At 40.3% G+C, this 19,514-nt stretch overlaps 1 protein-coding gene across 1 annotated transcript in view; it reads left to right on the forward strand.

The window, feature by feature from the left end:
• The window catches only part of LRP5 (LDL receptor related protein 5), a 145,006-nt gene that overhangs the window by 23,876 nt on the left and 101,616 nt on the right, over positions 1-19,514 (forward strand). The window contains exon 2 of the mRNA XM_084287838.1: positions 10,889-11,285. Within this exon, the coding sequence (XP_084143964.1) occupies positions 10,889-11,285 (397 nt within the window). The remainder of the gene's footprint in view (positions 1-10,888; positions 11,286-19,514) is intronic.

Below are 19,514 nucleotides of genomic sequence, written 5' to 3' on the forward strand. Positions count from 1 at the left end.
TATGAGATGCACTATAAAGGAATACTCTCCTTCCCACAATGCAAGTAACCTGTGTTTTGGAGCCAGGGTTACATGTTTGCATCTCCCGCTCCTACAAAAGGCATAGCAGAGACTGTGGTTTGGTAGAGCCGAAGGAAGCGAGATGCAGTGCAGTGCTCTGTGATGTCTCTGGAGCGGTCTGCTCCTCGCATTTTGAGACAGCAGCTGGTGCGGGAGGCCTGTGACAGCCCTCATTGTGTCACACTGTTCTTAATTTAACATAGAGGGGATTTGGAGGCTAGCTGCAGCTGGCTGTGGTGGGGGTCAGTGGATAGCCCTCACATATGCAGTGGGTTTCCTTCTCCTATCCAATTCCTTCCTTTGGACGCAGTGGCAGACTTGAGCAAACCGCTGCTTTTACAAACCAGGGCTGCTTGGAATTTGTTGCTTTGCCCTTGGAGCTGTTGTCGATTCCTCCAGTGTGCAGGTAATTTTGCGAGCCTGCATTTGGGAGCACAGGACCTTGGGGTCTGGCTACTATGATCCCTTGAAGACTGAGAAACTGCAGGGCAAAACTGGAAGGGAGGCAGCTTCAGAACAGCTTAAAACAAAATTGCTGCTTGGTAGTAAAATAAACCAACCCAAATGCAACGTCCATGGTGAATTAGGTAAACTTCAGCAGAGGGACTGGAGGTATTTTTTAAATGATAGGTTGCAATCAGATGTGTGTTGTTTTTTTAGCTAATGCAATTCTATCGTTTTTCAGGGTGTCAGACATTCTTACAGACAGCAATTGTTATCTTAAGTGATAGATTAGACCTATGAGTTACTGTTGTCCAGTTGTTCATAAAGACTGGGAAAGGTTTTTCAGCTTCCTTGTGGAAGGTCTGGAATTTACTGTCTGCATTTAGAGTGGGATTTTCTGTGGAGCCAGGGAGCTTTGGCCTTCATCACTGAAATTTGATGGCAATTCTGTTTAAACTCACTTTGAATTCAGTACAAATCCAAATCTCTAACCATCACCCACCCAAAAAGTAGACTTTTGAGCCAAGCATGCTTAACTTTTCAAAATGCATAGGAATTTTCAAAGCCTGCTGTTGGTCCTCATTTGGAGGAAAAATGTCCTAATCCCAAATAGACAACGTATTTGCATTGAAGCTGTCACATGCGTTGTGGTTATTGAGTAGTGAAGTCCTCTTACCCTATCACAAAAAGCTTATATAATGATTACTTCTTCAGAAGTACTGTGCTTAAAATCACGAATTGTAGCAGGATCCTCGGAAGAACTGACAAACTGTTGTGAACAGCATACTTTTGCTTTTGGTATGTTGAAACTGGAAAATCCTATGGATGCTTTAACCTCTGTAAAATGCTCAGATGGAGAATCTGAGGTCAGGAAGAGGTGGAGGTTCAGGCTGCAGAGAGATGATCTGTTTAGCATTAGCTAGTCAGGATTGCATGAGACTGCAGTCCTCACAACTGTTTGGCTGAGCACCAGCTCTGCATTACAGAGAGAGCGATTGCCAAGAGCCGGGAGTTTTGCAATAATGTTTAGAAATTTCCTCTATTTAACAAAACAGAGCAGAAGAAAACTGCTCTATACTCCAGTGAATTGTGTTCTCCTCTAAATAAAATGGTTAAGGTGGTTGTGAGTCTTATCTAATGAGCATCTGAGCAATTTCATATACGTATCCCCAAATCTCTGCTGATATTCTGGTTTTTGTTCAGTTATCCAGCACATCTCTAAACACGTTCTGCGTGCTGCTTGGTGGTCCGGGCCGTGTTGGCTGCTCGCATGGGCTTGGCTGTCCTCCTTCCCAGCTGCTGAACTGTGTTAAGAGATGATGAAATGTGCTGTTCCATGTAACCAATTTCAGTATTTGCTGCAGGGATATTAAGGACAGTCTGAGAGCTATTGCCTTGTGCACCAGGAGGGGAGTTCATGTGGCATGCTTAATGGGTGGTCTGTGGGAAAAGAAAGAAAAGTTTGAGGAGCACTCCTTAAAAGTATGTCTGTAGGAAAGTGGTCTGAAAGACACACGGAAAGCTTGTTTCCAGCCTCTGCAGAGATGGAAGTGTGCTAGGTTATGTGCGCTGAATCCAGTGAGTTGCCTCTTCTGGTGCGTGAAGGTTTTTACTTGGAGCAGGCGATGTAATTAGAAGCAAGACAAAACAATGAGTAAGTTCAGAGTGTGCTGTTGGGGAGTTTCGAAACACTTCAGTGCCATCCCAGAGAAACCCAACAAATCCTAAGTTACAAATAAGGAAAGAAAAATAAAAAAAATAATAAAAAAAAAAGAAAATTAAAAGGCAGCTTTTCTGGATTTCTTCAGAGAAATCCTTTCACATCTTTCAGCCAGGTGCTATAAACCAATTCAGGCCAGTTGAGATGAAATTAAATATAACATTTTATTGTAAATAATAATGTTAACAGTGACAAACAGTAGGCTGCCAAACAAAATCAACACTGAACTAAATCTCTTCTTCCTCAGACACAGGTATTATTTGAGGGGAAGAATCCTAAGAAATATAACAAGATCTTAAAAAATAAACTTGCTTATTTTATTTAAAAGCTAAATAGCAGTTTATCTTAATATTTTACCATATTTTAACATTAGTATTCAATAATAGGTTCTAGATACGTCTGCTTTGGGAGGCTGATAGGATCGTGACTGTGATGTTACTGGGAGAGGTGTGTGGTTTTTGGTGGTGGTGTTTATTGTGTGTCTTGCATTTCGAGACACACATGAAACTCATTTGCTGGGGTAAGATTCAATTGAACAAAAAACTTCAGGGTAATGGCTATCCAACTGCTATTTAAAATCACCTTTTGCAATGAATTCTACAGTTTTTGTAGCATGTTCCAGTGTCTTCAGTGCGTGTGTTGCTCTGTACCCCATCCACATCGACAAAAAACCCGAAGCCTGCCCAGATCTAATTTCTTCAGTGCGCCTTTTCTCCAGGGTCTAAGAATAAATGATTGTGATCCTCTCATAAAAGTTTTTGCTGGTCGGACTGTTATTTTACTCGTCTCTTTCTCCATGACCACCTTAGCACATCTCCTAAACAAGGAGGACAAATCCCTTAATTCTTTCACTTCATCTGTTTTCTGAAGCCAGTTACAACTTCTTATTTTTTAGGCTTTTCTCTGGACCCTTTCCAACTTGCTGCTGCTAAACTAGATTTCCTTTAAACTTACAGCTAATTTACACGAACCCTCCTTCTAACATATGTGTAACCAAAGCTGTTTTGCTTCTTGGAGGTACATTGATGGCTGAGCAGGCTCTCTTATTCTAGCCTGGTGGCAAATAGATGACTGAGCTTCTGGTTGTCTTCTAATACTTAGCAGTGATACTCAATATAATACTTAGCATATATAAATAAAACTGGCACCAAATGGGTTCGTATTTTGGGATACGAGTGTGGATAGGATTACTTTGCACTGATTTATGCCTAGTGTAACCATGTAAACAATTTAAAGTATAGGTTTTTAAAGAGTAAAATTTATGAAAATTGCCTGACATCTGCTACACACTCTGGGCATAAATGTGGGATATTCTTAGTGGTTTTAAATAGCACCTCAGTCTCTCCAGAGTTTCAGACCTCAATTCCACCCAAAATTAGATAAATTGCAAATGAATCCTCCTTCTGTGATAACCAGAACGCTTAATTTCACATTTTAGAGGGGAAAATTACCACCAAGTGGGTTTGGAGAGTTAGATGGAGCGGAGAGTAGGAGGTGTGGAGTGGGTGCAAATGGAGTGGGGAGTTAGAGGAATGGGGTGGAATGTGGGAGAAGGAACATATTTTCCTCTCAAAGGTGGGACTTCAAACCAGCCATCACCAAATAGCTGTGCCTTTACAGCTCCTCAACCCCCATGCTCACTGCCTGATTAATTTATTACAAATGGAGCAAGGAGTAGGCTGCTGAAGCACCTGCCCAAGCTCATGGAGGTGGTGTATGTGGGAGGAGAATTGGGGAACCCTGGTTTGAGTGAGGTCCATGAACTGCTACCACCTACCTCTGGGTTGCAGCACGAATATTCTTTAATTCAGTAATTGCACTGGGAATTCACCTTATCTAGAATAATGGTTTTTGAGGATGAAAGTCATAGCCTTCTATTCTTTGGAGGACTGTATCTGGCAAGTTTAAACTCGGGCTGGATATGCACAGTTAGTACAAGATCAACATTTAATCTCTCTTTTTGAAGTTGGTGATCAATGGATTTCAGATTCTCTGCAGCAACAGCTGCCAGTAAAAAGGACTGGGGTCCAGAATGCAGAGCTTAGGGTTTTTAAGAAAGTTTTTTTTTTTTTTTCCTGCTGAATATATAACAGTTGTGTTAAAAGAGGAAAAGCAACTTGTGTTTGTGGGATTTGTGCATGCCGTTGTCTTCTTGCATAGTGAGTTGTCAGAATTTTATTTTTAGTTGTGCTTGATTTTTGGAAATGGGTCTGGCAAAACTCTTGATTCCCATACTTTCTCTTCCACGCCTGAATCCCTTTCCTTTTTACCTTCTTTTCTGGGTCTTTATGGCTCTTGTAGCATCTGTGTGTTCTGGCGTGTGAGCTTCCCGCTGCCACCAGCTGCTGGCTCACCCCCTGAGCTAAGCCATGAAAAATGGGGCTAACACCCAAAAGGGTGACAGCATGTGGAAGAACTTCCTTCTCTGGGTGTTTAAAAGCAGCCTTATGCTTCATATCAAAGGCCTAGTCTCCTTATGTTCCGAAAGTGTTAGAGCTGAACGAGGGAAGGGATCACTCTGTGCTGTTGATCTGGTTTCTCTGTTGAATTTCAGGCTGGTGGGACCATACTGACTCGGGCTGTTTCTGCGCAGCAGCTATTTTTGAGCCCAGAAAGCTGGTGCACGCTGGCCCCGTATCCCGCCTTAGAGTTTGCATAAGACTGTAACACACTTGGGTGCAAAAGTTTTGACATGTTTGTTTTTACCATCTTGTGTGCCTGTGGCATCGGGTGTGGGGGTTGTTTTTGTTCCATGGTAATGAGTGTTTTTGTGGTTTGGGACATGGACTGCAGAAATAATTAGATGCTATTCTCTCTGTCCAGCAGCACAGACAGCTTAACCACGGAGGTCTCCGATGCATTTGTCCTGTTAAGAATTGCTATAATGTTTAAAATTTCAGCTGTTGCACGTACGGTTATTTTGGATAGCTGGTTTAGGTTGTATGCTTGTTAAAATGAGATCTTCGTTCTGTGTTGTGATCCTCGGTTGTGTCTGTTAAAAGTGCAGCCAAACCTTTCAGTGACCTTTAGCCTAGTTAGCTGTGTTAAGATTTGTTAAGTAAGGCTTTTTTCCTGGGCTATACATAGGATTTGTGCGTCTTCCAGTGCTTTCGAGAGTAAGAATCATGCATGTGTCCAGTGGTGTCACGCCTTCAGCTTGCAGGGGATGCAGACAAACTGTAGGCACGTAAACAACTGTGAGCCAGTAGTATAAATATCACTGCCTAAAACCTGATAGCTCTGCTCATCTTAGTAGGGCTACTACAGCCTTACAACTGACCAGCAACTGATAACATGCTCTCTTGGTACTACTTAATGTCATCTTGGTCTTAATATGTCAATGAGTTGAGCAGTGTCTGACTTTTGCTGAAACCAAGCACAAAGGCTGTTTCTGAAGGTCCCGTAGTCATCTAAGTGCAGTTGGCAGTCGTTTGTCCCACAGCACTTCTGCTGGGGATAGCGGAGGGATAGCGTAAGCTTTAAGTGCTGTAACTGGGACTGGTGAAGTTAAACCCCAAATGAATGTTAATGACTGAATTCAGAAGCAGGTTGGGGAACAAGAGGCACATACTGGCCTGCCCTGCTAGAAGGCAGTTGGTTATAGCATCAACATGATGGCATCAACAGAAGATGTGCCCAAGAGCATTCAGAAGATCTAGAGCAAGGCTGGAAACTGAACCCAAGCAGGCTGATCAGGACTGTTTTTTCCAGCTAACAGACTGATGAGAAGCTGTATTTTCACACTCCTGTGCAATAAGTTTCTGTGTAGACAGCTCCCCCATGAACTCAAGGGTGTGTTTTCCAACAAGCAGAAAACAACAGGAAAATCCTGTTTTAAAAATGTAGTATCTTGCTATAATAAAGCGATGTTCTTCAGACACTGCATAATCCAGATTAGGTTGTAGAACTACTACAGATCTGTACCTGAACTGCAGTAGTTTTTACCTGGTTAGAGTTCATTTGTTATGTTGTGGGATTTCATGGTGTGTTTTTTTTTTTTTTTTTCTTTGTCAAGGGATTGTGATCTCCAACTATGTACGGAGGTTTAAATGTTGCCTATTATGGAAAAATATGAACTGTTCTAATTTTACTGAAGAAAATACAACTTTTTTTTTTTTAGTAGCTACATTAAAATGTTGTCCTTTCAATTGGGTGGTAATAGGCTGCATATAAACAGTTTGTCCTCCACATTCATCATTCATCCTCCTACTGTTTATTCTTTCCTCTCTTCAAAATAGAAGCTGGTTTCCCTTTTCCAGCATTTTGCAGTTGTCAGGAGCGTTGCTGATCAAAACAGAACACAGAACCAAGTGTTCATTGAATGTCTTTTAACTTGCTACTAATGAAATCCCTTGCTTGAGAAGTTATGTTGCATCTCGTTGTCTAACAGATAAGCCTATTTGAAGGTAATCAGTAATCAAAATTGCTGCTAGTTTTTTGGGTCTGCTTCATGTGCCCTCACATCTAGCCTGTCTTAGTAAAAAGGGTCAGAGGTTTCAGAACAGTTTGGAGTAGGATGCAAAATGAGCTTGACCGCAGATGGATTTTGAATACAGCCCACAGTGACAGTGTTTACAAATTAGTTGCTTTCACTCAGATTTCTGCAGAAACACATTGGTTGTTTGACATAATAAACATGACAGAGTTTATGGCGTGAAGATGGAGCAGATAGTGGTAAGAGCAGAAATTGTTATTAACCGTGTTTCCAGTTTGCCTTTTTAAGAGCTGTGCAGTAGACTTAAATGCACCAAAGATGAACTGTTCTTGGAAGCTTCAAGCCCGGCTCAGGATTTGAGTATATTAGTAAGACTTGTTCGTAAGGATCTTCACGTTTTCAGATATGAACCTTCCATTCTACATAAAGACGGGATTAAAAATAAACAAATTAGTACTATGTGTTGGTGGGATGATATTGAATCTCTGGTTGTTCTGATGATGGCGCAGAAAATCAAGTTGTCTTTTTTTTGTCAGTCATGTTTGTTTTGTTTTTTTCTGAGCTTTCTGTTTTCTCGTTCTAATGCCTTTAGAAAATAACTGGTTATAATCACATAGAGGCTGAATGTATCGTTTGAATTGCTAAACTGTTGAATTCAGTAATTCTATGAAACTAAATGCCATGAAGCAGTTGCCAGCATGTTAGAAGTCTGAGCTGAGGTATGAGGCAATTTTTTCTCCCTCTTCCATATGTCTTAAAGGCCATCTTTGTAGGTTGCAAATGACTTCAGCGGTATTGCCATAGGTCACGTTAACTGACTGCTGACTGGTAGCCTTTCCTTTTCGTGCCCCAGACACCCCTGGGTTGTCCACTTTACAATTCAGTGAATTGTTCACAAGTGTGAACTGATTTCTCTTTGGTTGGGTCGAAGTCTGAAAAGGCAGGTATGTTTCTCTACCAAGAGGAGCACATCTCCTAGTTTTGAAAGTAATGCTATGTATAAAGGCTGCTGTTTTACCTATCGTTCTAGCAAAGCATCTGCTTTCCTGGGCGTCTCTTTCAGATTTACTCTTTCTGGGAAAGGTGGAAGTTTGCAAAATTTTGTCAACTTTTCTTTGGGCACCATAGAGTTTGTATTTACTTGAAAAGCTGCAGAGTTGGCAGAACTAACCGTGCCACAGCGTTAAGAGTTCAGACCTAATGTGGTAAGTGCCAGTCCAAGGAAACGGAGCATTTAATCTCTCTTCTGACTCTTGTGTTATTTGCAAAGTTGGGAGAGTCTGTGTTTCTTCAGCAGCATTCCGAGCAAGAATCAGCGTTGAGAACCAGCTTGTTGTTTTGATTCCTGTTTTTTTCCCCTTTCTTCTCCATGCCATCAGTGCTCTAAAAGTGCTCTGCGGTGATTTTTATAGAACGTGGTCTGCATAAAACATGCTAGCGGGGAGGAGCAGAGAAGTGAACATGATTTTTAAAATCAGCGTTCCGCCAAATCTTTTTTTTTTTTTTTCCAAAAGAAATTGAATACTCATTTGTTTTTAAAAGGGATGAACTCTGGACATCTTTCAATAATCAATCGGTTTACATCTGTGTACAAATGCAGTAAAATTTTAACACAACTGCAAGCAGGGCAGTATGATTTCCCTGCTGGGTGTTCATAGCGAAGACAATGCAGCTGTACTTCAATCAGGACAACTCTGAAGCACAGAAGTGACAGTGAACACAGCGGTTAATGCGTTATCTGTATGCTGTTGCCCTACTGTGTGCATCAGTGGGGAAGAAATCTCTTGAAAGGGATGGGGAACTGGGATAATATTGATACTGATTGGATTAGACGTTGTTCATGTCTGATCTTTAGTTAAGAAGCTGTTGAGTTCCTCTGATGTTGATTGGAGTTGATATATCAGGCTCCTTTTTCCTTTGTAGCAGTATTAATGATGGCTTCAGTGTGGAAATGTCTAGTTGAAAATCTGTCTATTCATATTCCTTAAAACATTTTGGGGAATATATATATTTAATTTTGTACGTAGACCTTTTATGGCTTTAATCTTAGGCTGGATATGGGACAGGTTTGGTGAAGCAATATGCATAACTGAAAAATCCTGTCCCAAAGAACTTGTGACTTAAACAGAGCCCACTATCATCAAACTTTCCAAGTGTTCAGATGGTTTGGTACAGTGCCACTTAAAATAGACATAGTTATGGGGAAACAATGAGTTGCAGAGAAGAAAACAAGCACTTTGCATTCTAGATGTTTTTTCTGTTTTCAATAACTAACCTGTTGGGCTTTTGTGATATTGCTAGTGCTTTTAAAGATGACAGGGGAGGACATGGCAAGTTAGGAAATGAGATGGAAGCGATACTGGGACTTCATTTCTTAATAAATAATTCTCTTCAAGCTGTATAAACTTTTCTGAGTTATAAATGTTGTAGAGGAAAAATGCTTCACTGAAAATAAAACATACACGATAACAATTGTCTGTCTCTGTGCTGTCCGAGATCCTCCCCAAAACCTGCAGCTGAATTAAATTTTCCTTGTTACTTTCATCAGTTCAGGCTTCCTTTAAAAAGAAAAATAAAGCCATCTCTTTCCTGACTTGGGGGAAAAAAGACAGTGCAGAATGTTAATAAAACGGCGGAGTTTTTAAGCATGTTTTTAATTTCATCTGAAGTGGAGTCGTAGACTCCGACTGAGCCCTTGGCCTGCAGATAAATACATGAAGTGTTGTCCTGGGTGTACTTTGCTTTGGCCCATGCAGTTCCAGGTGCCCTCCAGTGCGCTTGTAGTTGGAGCCAGAGGTCAGGAGCAATAGCATGGGATCAGGCTGCCAGCATAGCAGACCTGCAACTCAGAACTTGTACAAACTCTCGTCTTTTTTTTAAAGGATTGGAGGAACTGAATGTAAAAGACATATGAAAGTTAGCTCTTGATATTATATACAGTAATGTGGATTTGAAACCGGGGGTATTTATATCATAGGCTTGAAGTAATAGACAAAATAACATCTGTCATTGCTGCTCTGTTCTGTGTGTTGTGCCTTGATATGAGTGGCAAGTTTATGGACCTCTGCTGGTTGTGCATTGGAAGCAAAAGCATGAAGTGAAATGATGAAGCCAGAAGTCAACAGTTGACCAGCACAGACCTCTGCCAGCTGTTGTTTGAGACAGAAGAACTGGAAGAAGGGATGGGGAGAGTACTGGGTTTCAAGGTGGCCAAAGTAGGGGCAAATGAAAATAGTTCTTCATTTGATGACAGAAGATCGCTACCAGACTTGGTCAGTCTGAGGAGAAGCTGAGGGAGCTCCATTACTTCCAGCAGTTAATGACTTCTTCTGGAATATTGGTCTTCTCCTAACCTGCCAGTAGTGTTTGCAGCCGTGACAGGTACGGTAGCACCATTGTACTTGGTTGCTGTCTCCTGAGCCATATCTGAAAACAAGCAATTTTCTATTTTACTGCTGGATGAATAAGAAAGACTTTACTTTTGGGGGAGAGATGAAGTAGTTAATTTGACCATCAGTCTGACTGGCATGGTTGGGAAAGCATGTTCTGCAATATGGCTACTTAATGTCCTCTTCTGGAAGGAGCAGCGGGACTGAATCATGCCTTTGTCCCATCTGTAGTGGGTCCTTCAGAGGACACTTAAGCTTTCCCTTTCCTGGAGTTTTATAACCTGGCTTTTTAGAATTTGTCCTAAACCTGGGTTTACGGATTGATCTGCGTGGGAGTTGGAGTATTCATGATTACATTGGAGGGTGTGAGTACAATAGCAAAGAGTTTTTTTTTTTTTTTTTTTTTTTTTTTTTTTTTTTTTTCTGAACTGGCAAGGTATTTCCTGTGTTAATATTGGCATCTTGTCTATGATAGTCTCTGCTGAATGCTTTTTCACCCACTTGCTAATATGTAAGAATGAGTTCTAGGTGAGTTTGGACTAAACTATTGAAGGGCCTCAGTCCAAACCCTTCAGCTGTGTGAAGGGCCCTATTGTAGATAAGGAATTGGGCCCACTTGTCCCTCTGTCTTTTCTTTTACTCCTTTGTCTGACAAAAAGAGGCAATAAGTTACAGACAGTGTGCATTTTTCTCTCACATGAATCTTCTGTGTTCCTCTTTCTGTACTGCCTTCCCTGATGATCTGGGAAAATACATCTTCCTCTGCAGTAGTCATACTTGGCACTTGAACATCTGTAGATGCTACTAATGCTAATACGTTTTTGTTTTTCTATTCTGTAGCATCTCCCTTCCTGCTTTTTGCCAACCGTCGGGACGTTCGACTCGTGGATGCTGGAGGCACGAAGCTGGAGTCCACTGTGGTGGTCAGTGGTTTAGAGGATGCTGCTGCGGTTGACTTCCAGTATTCGCAAGGCATCGTTTTCTGGACAGATGTGAGTGAAGAAGCCATCAAGCAAACCTACATTAACCAAACTGGGAATGTGGTGCAGAATGTCATCATTTCTGGTCTGGTTTCCCCGGATGGCCTGGCATGTGATTGGATTGGGAAAAAACTTTACTGGACAGACTCAGAAACCAATAGGATAGAAGTAGCTAATCTCAATGGAACATCCAGAAAAGTCCTCTTCTGGCAAGACCTTGATCAGCCCAGGGCAATAGCTTTGGATCCGGCTCACGGGTAAATATTAATTTGACTTAAATGCTTAAATGGGTACAGTCGTGATTTATGTTGGCTTTTCATTTCCGAAAGAGAAACATAGTCTTTTGTTTCAGTTTACTTTTTCCCAAGGTATTTTTCTCAAGATCTGTAGCTGAACATATGTTTAAACTTAAATATTTTGTGGTCAGAAAGAAGAGTCCTGGGCCAAAAAGAAAAATACAGCTGTTCCTAGGTGCCAAGTCAAATACTTGATCAGTATGATTGCCTAACTTATTGCGTTTCAGAAGCACTATGGAATTAATTTTTCCAGCCTTTTTTTATTATTTCCTCAGTTATCTTGTCTGGTAAATTCCTTATTTGGTATACGGTATCTAATGTGTCCAGTCAGCAAGGTGTGTAAATCTGTGTGTGTCAAAACAGAAATTCTCTCTTGCTGTGCTCTGGTAAACACAACCAGGATATTTTTAAGTGGTGACTAGAATGGTTATGTTTGTGCTGGCAAGTGAAAGAACCCAGGTGAAATCAGGGGCTCTTAATGCTTTAAGATGACCAGGGTAGGCAGTAAAAAGAGAAGAGGCTGGATTTGTTGCAATGACCAGTCAGGTGCTTGTAGTACTCCCGAAAATACTTGTCTCTGTATGGTTCATCCGTCCCTCCCTCTTCAATAACCCCCAGCCCTGCACATGCACTATTTGCTGTCCCCATGCACAAACAGTACTGATGTTCACTTTGTGCCCTGTATTCATTGCAATGATGATTGAAGGGGTCCCTGCCCCTTGTGGAAATCATACTTTCAGCAGTGATGGACTGTGGGTAAGGGGAATAGCAAGGAGAAGCATTATGTTCACAAGCAAGGCTATTTGCTGTTTTTAGTTTGCAGCCCTTTTTTACAACTTTTTCTGAGGGTATTTATCTTCTTCTGTACGGTCTGTGCCCTTAGGTTTCTCATCTTCAGGACATCAGCTGACAGTTTCATTGAGTCCATCCTCTTTGTAAAGGGATGCTGAGTTAATGAATGGTCTTAGCATAGACCACAGACAGAAAGTAATTTTATTGCTTATTGGTAAAATGGAACTGACTGCTCTGGGAGACCAGCAGTCTCTGGAGAAATGATCTTCTTCAGGTGTGTGAGAAGTGTATACCGAAACAGAGCAATGAAAGAGTGCAGCTTGGGATTGCCATGTTAGCAACTGCCATATGCTACAGACTGAAGCTTTGAGAAGTTATTTTTGCAGTAATCTTAGCATAAGGATTTTCAGATGAATGGGAGGTGTTATGGGTACATTTCTGATTAACATATGAAGGACACAAAAGAACTAAATGAAACTGTGTGCAGCCAAAGAAACACAATCCTTAGTTTTGTTGACATACCAAGTGCCAGAGCTGCCAGTGTTCTCCAGATAACTGATAGAAGGGGAAGTTATAATAAGTAAGAAGGAAAGTGGAGAGACTGTTTTGGACAAGTCTCAGGAGAGACTTTGCTCTCTTAATGCTGACTTCACTTCTGCTACTGATGCCTTCAGGTGAAAGGCAGGAGAGAATTTACCTTCAGGGGTCAAGAAGTTCAGTAAAATATTGATTAAAAAATCTTCAAAACCTGAAATCTGTAAAATTCTTCCCCTAGCAAATTGTATGCAAATATTTTAAGTAAATTAGCTGGAATCCTATGTCTATCCTAACAGTAACTAATCTATGCTTAATTAACAGTGTACGCTAACTTTAAATGAGTTCAGTAGGATAATGTAAAGAGAGAATATGATGTTAAATTCAGTATTTCGTAATGAAGTAGATCAGAAATAGTGGAATGGCACTCTCCAGCAATACTAATGCCAGGCTGACATCTCGTAAGTGGATCCAGTTCCTCACCTTTTGACTGTTTTCTTTAGAGTAGCCTACATGTTGGTCATGGAAATGCATTTCATGCCTTCTTAGGTGCTTTCTGACTGTTTTGAAAAACTGATGGCTTTAATTGGGGATTTCTGGTAACATTCCTCCTATATTACGGGAAATGCAAAATTAATCTTTTTAATAAAAACTGGATTAAAACAACTGGGAGAAAAAGTGTGGCTGGTACAGTCAAATGGAGAACTTTTATAAAAATCACTGGCATTGTTGGTGAAGCTGTAGTGTTCTGCAGATCTAATCCTTGGTTGTGTTTGGAAGGAGGAGGCGGCACAGGTGTGGTTCATTTTGCATGACTTTGAAAGACAGATCTCGGCGGCAGTACTCTGTTCAGAACAGATGTGCAGTATTTCTTAAGCATACACAAAATTCACCAAGTGTAACAATAGAGGACTTTGTTTCACACTTGCTTCCTGTTGCCTGGGAGTTGTACCGTGTCCAGTTTACAGCTCAATATTTTTTGGTTATGAGCCACATTCCAAGATTAAGAATACAGTGCCAGCATACAGGGAAGTTACCTGGCATTAGCTGCCTGCTGTGTGCTAGGCATCATACCTTGGGTTTGCCTTTTTATGGGTCCCATGGTAGCCTTCTCTTTCTTTCCTGGAGGACTTGTCCACTTCTAATTATCTTGCATTTAGTCTTCCAGAGAAAGTATGCAAACATGAACAATTATTGTGGAATGGGCTAATGTAGGGAACAACATTTATTTGCCAGAATGGTAGGTGTCTGCAGGTGAACTGGTCACCTTGCAACGTTTTGGTTTTGATTATCGTTATTACTTGAGGTGAGGAGAGAATGATAGTTCTTCTAATTTTTACACAGATAATTTTTTCACTTGCTGGTGTAGCTTTGCTGAGCATTAGTTCAGTCTGTAGGGGATTTTTTTTTTTTTCTATTGGGAGCAGCAGCATTAAATGAAACACTTCCATTGGTTTTTAACTTGTGGCAGATATTTCTAATGTTTAGTCGGATTTAAGTATTAATCCAGTGCAACAAAGCAAAGTAAATTAAACCTTAAGCAGTCTGTGAAAATGAACATATATATATATCCTTTATAATTAACTGCTTCACCCCCATTAAGGTTTATTAAAATCAGCCTCCAAAGAGCTGCTGTTCTGGTTAAAAGTGACAAAATCCAGTATTGCTTAATTGCACGAGAATCCTATTGAATTAAAAGCAGATTTGGCCAAATAACTATGTCTGTTAGTGTAATGCAGTGAACTTAAGTCAACAAATCACGTACGTGGCATGACAAATTTGAATTTAATGTGATTTTACAACCAATTTCAGGTGGTAGATCTGAAATATTTTATAGGTGTAGACATGACATTTGACTTAGGCACAGCAGGCTCTGGGTTTGAGCTCCTCTAGAAACAGTTGTTGCTCATTGACCAGTATTTTCTGGGGTAGGAAAGTGGGTTTGTCAAGAATGTTCTCGTATCGTATCAATATGTTAACAGAATTTCTGTCATTAGAATTTCTTTGTAATGACGAAATGTGACCTTGTGCAGATAGGTGACACCGTTACTTCCCTTGTAGCTTCAGTGAGGCTGTTCTGCAGAGATGAATGGAAAACCCAGTTTCATAATTGGGAGTTCACATCGCAATATTGTGCCCAGTTTGGTATTTGCATAATATACGTATTTTTTCCATTTTGAATGCAGTTCAAGACATAGACTAATTTGAGAGAATAGAGGAGAATGTACTGAATGTACAGTAAACCTGAAAACGTGGCCTCTGAGGAAAGATCAAATGGTTTCATGTTGTTTGTAGAGAAGGAGGTGACAGAAGCTATTGAGAGGAACATGAGATTTCAAATACATAGAGATTTTGGCAGATGATAGCAAAGTTGTTCTTAAAACCTTTAGTGTTTAGTGTTACAGACTCTATGACCTCTCTGGGCTATCTTTTCCAGGTGTTTAAGTAGCCTTACCATTAGAAAGCTTTCTTAATAACAAGCTTAAATCCTCTTTACTCTTTTCTAGATGTTTTTTAAGCTTAGTAATTTCAGTCTGGTCTACTGTGGGCTTATGGAGTATTCATCACTAAAGGCTTTAAGAACAGTTGTTTTGATCATCTCACAGGAATGTTGGAGGTGTAATTGACTGTCGTAGGGTGTAGAGATGGACTAGATAACTTAGAGGTTATTTTTAAAGCCAATTTTTCTGCGATTTCCAGCTGAAATTCAAAAATTTGAATATATGAATATGATTTTTTTGAATGTTTTGGCAGGACTGCTAAATAGTCACAATAGTCACTTGGTTGTTTTGACATAATGACGTTTATAAAGAGAGCATCATCATTTCCACAATAACCTGGCATTCCCTCTTTAAAGGTAATGCTTGTCTAAAGTTTTCTATATTATGGCAGTGGAATTTAACTGAATACTCTGAAAGTTCAATTATGTTATTTGTAAAGGATTTGTTACCTGGAGTAGGCAATATTACCCGGAAAGAATTTCAAATAAGGCAGCAGTACAAATTAGAGTATAACTTGAAAGAGAGGCCCTTGTCATCCACCACCTAGCCTCAAACAATCATTCAGAGCACTTCGGGAAGTTCTTTCTTTTAAGGCAAGCAATGAGAGACTGGTTTTGATCATCAGTGAGTCTTTACTCTTCACAGCACTAGTGACAAATCTTCATTTGTACAGGATTTTCTTATGCCTCGATAATGATTAACATGCAGCTACTTGACATGTAAGATGGCATTCGTTCCTGGGTACCATAAAGCTGCCTTGCTGGAGCCATCTCTTGTTGACTAACGAGGTGTATTTTGTCACTAAAGGAAGAAAAGGATGGGGTGACTAAAACAACTGTGGGATTTTCAAAATGTTTTAGAAAGAAAAACTATCAAGAATAGAAAATTCATCAGTTTGGTGTCTGAAATGAGAAGCCTTAGACAAACTTAATTGGTAATCCAGTGTTTCCTCAGGGTCACAGCAAAACCATGACCTATAGTTGTGAATCATGTAAGAGCAGCTCTCTTTATAACAGCACTTAAGTAAACTTTTAGTGGTGTTGACTGCTGATTCACCAGGACCGTGGTCCCACGCAGAAGTGTATTGTGTGTTTAAGGTTAAGCATATTGGCTTGCTGTGTTGAAATCAGTGGGATCGTCTGTATGCTGAAGCTGATGTTTATATGTGCTGTAGTGAGCAGGTTTTTAAACACTTTAATTTAAATTATTAGGTATGGTGAAATGTGTTTGAACAGTGTATCATCTGATCTTATCTCCTTTGGAATAGTTGAGAGGAGGGGGATTACTGTTACACACTTGTGACAATTGAAAATAGGGGAGAAGAAAATCATCAAACACTGTATGGGCAAAGAGTGTGTTTTTTTACTCACTTTTACTTATGGCCACCTTATTAAACTATAGAAGATGCTCTGATTTAGAGTAAAACATTATTGCTGCATTGAAAGCTAGAGATTAGTTTATATCCTGTGTTTCTATATAGTAATGAAGTTAAAGTATAAAAATATTTTGAAGCATTTGGTTAATTGTTTAAAATGCTGTAATGAGAATGAATGTATGAGTAGCACAGTTGTTCTCTTAAAATGTAAAAAGGGTACTCAACCATAAAATTAGTTACGAGTTGCATCCAGTCTCTTGGTATGGCTGTAATTTCTGGGAGTTGGAAAGCTTTTGATATGTTATGTGGCCAAATAGCTGAAAATGGTCTCATGCACGAGAAACCTGAAGTTCTTGTGGGAAGTGTTATTTACTCTAATTTTCAAATGGGTGCCCTTGATGGTGACAGCCTCTACGTAAATGTTTCATCATTCTCTTTTTTGGTTGCTTTTCCCCTTTTTCCTGCTCATAGCTATAAAGGGCATAAATTGTTCAAAGACCATTTGCTTCATCCCAGAGCAGAGCTGCCTGTTCAGAAAAGGCAGAAGGAAGCTTTTTTTTTTTTTTTTTTTTCTTCCTATTTTTTCTTTCCCTTTTACAGCTGAGATTGCATGGGGGAGAGGTAGAAGTGTGTACGTTTCCTTAATAACCCCATTGAGCTCTCTGCCCCATTAGCACTCTTTTTCACTACAAGTTCTGTGATTCCTCGCATCCTGGAAAGAGTAGAGGTAACTGAGAAGAAGCTGAAGCTTCTTTGCCCTGTACACATTTAGCCTTCTTATGTAGTTGGAAAATGATGGTATTCTGATCTTTATGATTTCTGCACCATTTCTTAGGGAGCAGGAGGAGGTTGATACCATATAGCAAGAGGATGGCTTCAGTTCCCTTAGTGCTGGTGTTTGAGGTGACCAGGAACGTGGTCTTCATTTTGTTATTGGCCCTGAGCCCAAAGAGATGGTGGAAGCTGGAATTGTCTTTGATGAGAAGTCTCGATCAATGCTGGTTTTTAAAATGCACAGGGGGTTGTTCTGTTCATCGTGAATGGGTGACTTTGGTTTGACTCAAAACATGTTTTTAATTTTTTCATGTAAAATTAAGCAATGATATAAGCTGAAGTACGGCTTTTTTCATGTAACCTGTTGAATGTGAATTTAAACAGGATTGTGTTTGTTTCATTGTGTTTGAAATCACAAGCTTGTAAACGAACAGGCCTTGACAAATCGTTGATGGTCATCTGAGTGTCCTGTTGTCCCAAATTTTGAGTTAACCTGCATCAAAATGCTGATATCGATCAAATCCATTGGCTTGAGTCAAGAATTCAAGGGCGGTTGTGTGAGATCTGTGGGTAAGAGAGCAAGCAACACCTCCCTTGCAGGATTGAATTGCTGTTGTTCATTGTGTTTGTTGGATCCCTGCCCTCTATGAAGTCAGTACAATGTGTAGGTATCATTTCTTGGACTGTCCTGACACACTGTAATCCAGTGTTCCTTATGGTCACAAAGATCATTTAGGATTGGAGCATATGCCATAGAAGGAGAAGCCAGTTGAGCTGAGACTGTTAAGCCTGGAAAAGAGAAGGCTCAGGGGGATCTTAACAATGTGTATAAATACCTTGATGAAGGGGAGTAAAGAAGATGGAGCCAAACTTATCTCAGTGCTATCCAGTGAAAGAACTAGAGGCAATGAGCACAAATACAAAATAAAGTTCCACTTCCAAAAGAAAAAAATCTTTTCTATTTTGAGGGTGGTGAAACACTGGAACAGGTTGCACAGAGGGGCTGTACAACTTACATCCTTGGAGGTGCTCAGAACCCACCTGAATGAGGTCCTGGCTGACCTGCCCTGCTTGACTCCACTTGGAGTGGTGGGATTGGAGTAGCTGATCTCAAGAGATCCCTTCCAACCTGAGCAATTCTCAGTATCTGAGTATCTGTGAAAAAGGTGCCATTCTGGGGCAGGGCTCCAGAATTTTTATATATATATATCAATTAATATATATATTAATGAAGATCATCCAGGTTGAAAAAAGGAGGCAACTTGAGTAAGCGTCTTGCAACTTCTTGCTATGCAAGACAGCCATTCTTTTTCTTCTGTAGATGATTGGCGCTATTTCACGCAGCAGTCGAGTTTTTGGAGCTTAAGCATTTGGATGAGGGAAGTAAGTTTTGAAAGTGCAGGATTCTAAACTTCATGGCAATTTCCTGTAAACTCCTGTTTTATGCCTTGGGCTTGTATAAGTTGGAGAACTTTGAAATTGGAGAAGTCTGTGCTGATTTCCATCATCTGTATGACTGGCCCGTTTTGTGTAAGCAGGTTATGTAAGATTTGGCAACTGTATTGCATTTGGGGAGGTGGAAAAAGTGTGCAGCCAGTGTGGCTTCTTTTTATTATGACCACGGTACCTTGCAGCTCGGATGGCTGATCGGCTGCTCTTTGAGGGCATAGCCGTGATTTCTAATCTCTTCAGGAACGATGACAACAGAGATGAAGCAGCAGGAAATAAGAAATGACCTGCGGCTTTACAGCCGAGGGGAAATACGGTCCTCATCCTGTTTTTGCTCCTGCACCTGGGATTTTAAAATGAGTTAAGCTGGCAAAATTAAGGCCACTGGGGTGCAGTTCACCAATTTTATAATCGGTTTATTTTGCAAGGTGGCTTTCAGTCCCGGTCTTCTGATATTACTGAAGCACCATTTAAGCCCTGATTCAGTGTGGTAATCCAAGTATATGCCAAAATCCAGTGATTTGCTGGCTGGTAAATTTCTGGCTGATGTGAATTTCTTTCCCCACAACCCTGCACTTTTTTTTTTCCTTTTTTTGAAAGTTTGGGGTTAAAGCCTAATACCCAGCAAAGGCGAAGTAGTAAATGACAATTAAGATTCCCCAAAGAACTGAAGAAAGGAACCAGAGAACTTGTCCCAGGGTTGCTTCTCTGGTGCTCTTTGGTTTTTCTTTTTTAAGAGTAACAATTTGTGATAGTTGCATAGCA

The sequence above is a fragment of the Netta rufina genome (genome assembly GCF_964035555.1).
Source record: "Netta rufina genome assembly, chromosome: 5".
Classification (NCBI taxonomy): domain Eukaryota; kingdom Metazoa; phylum Chordata; class Aves; order Anseriformes; family Anatidae; genus Netta; species Netta rufina.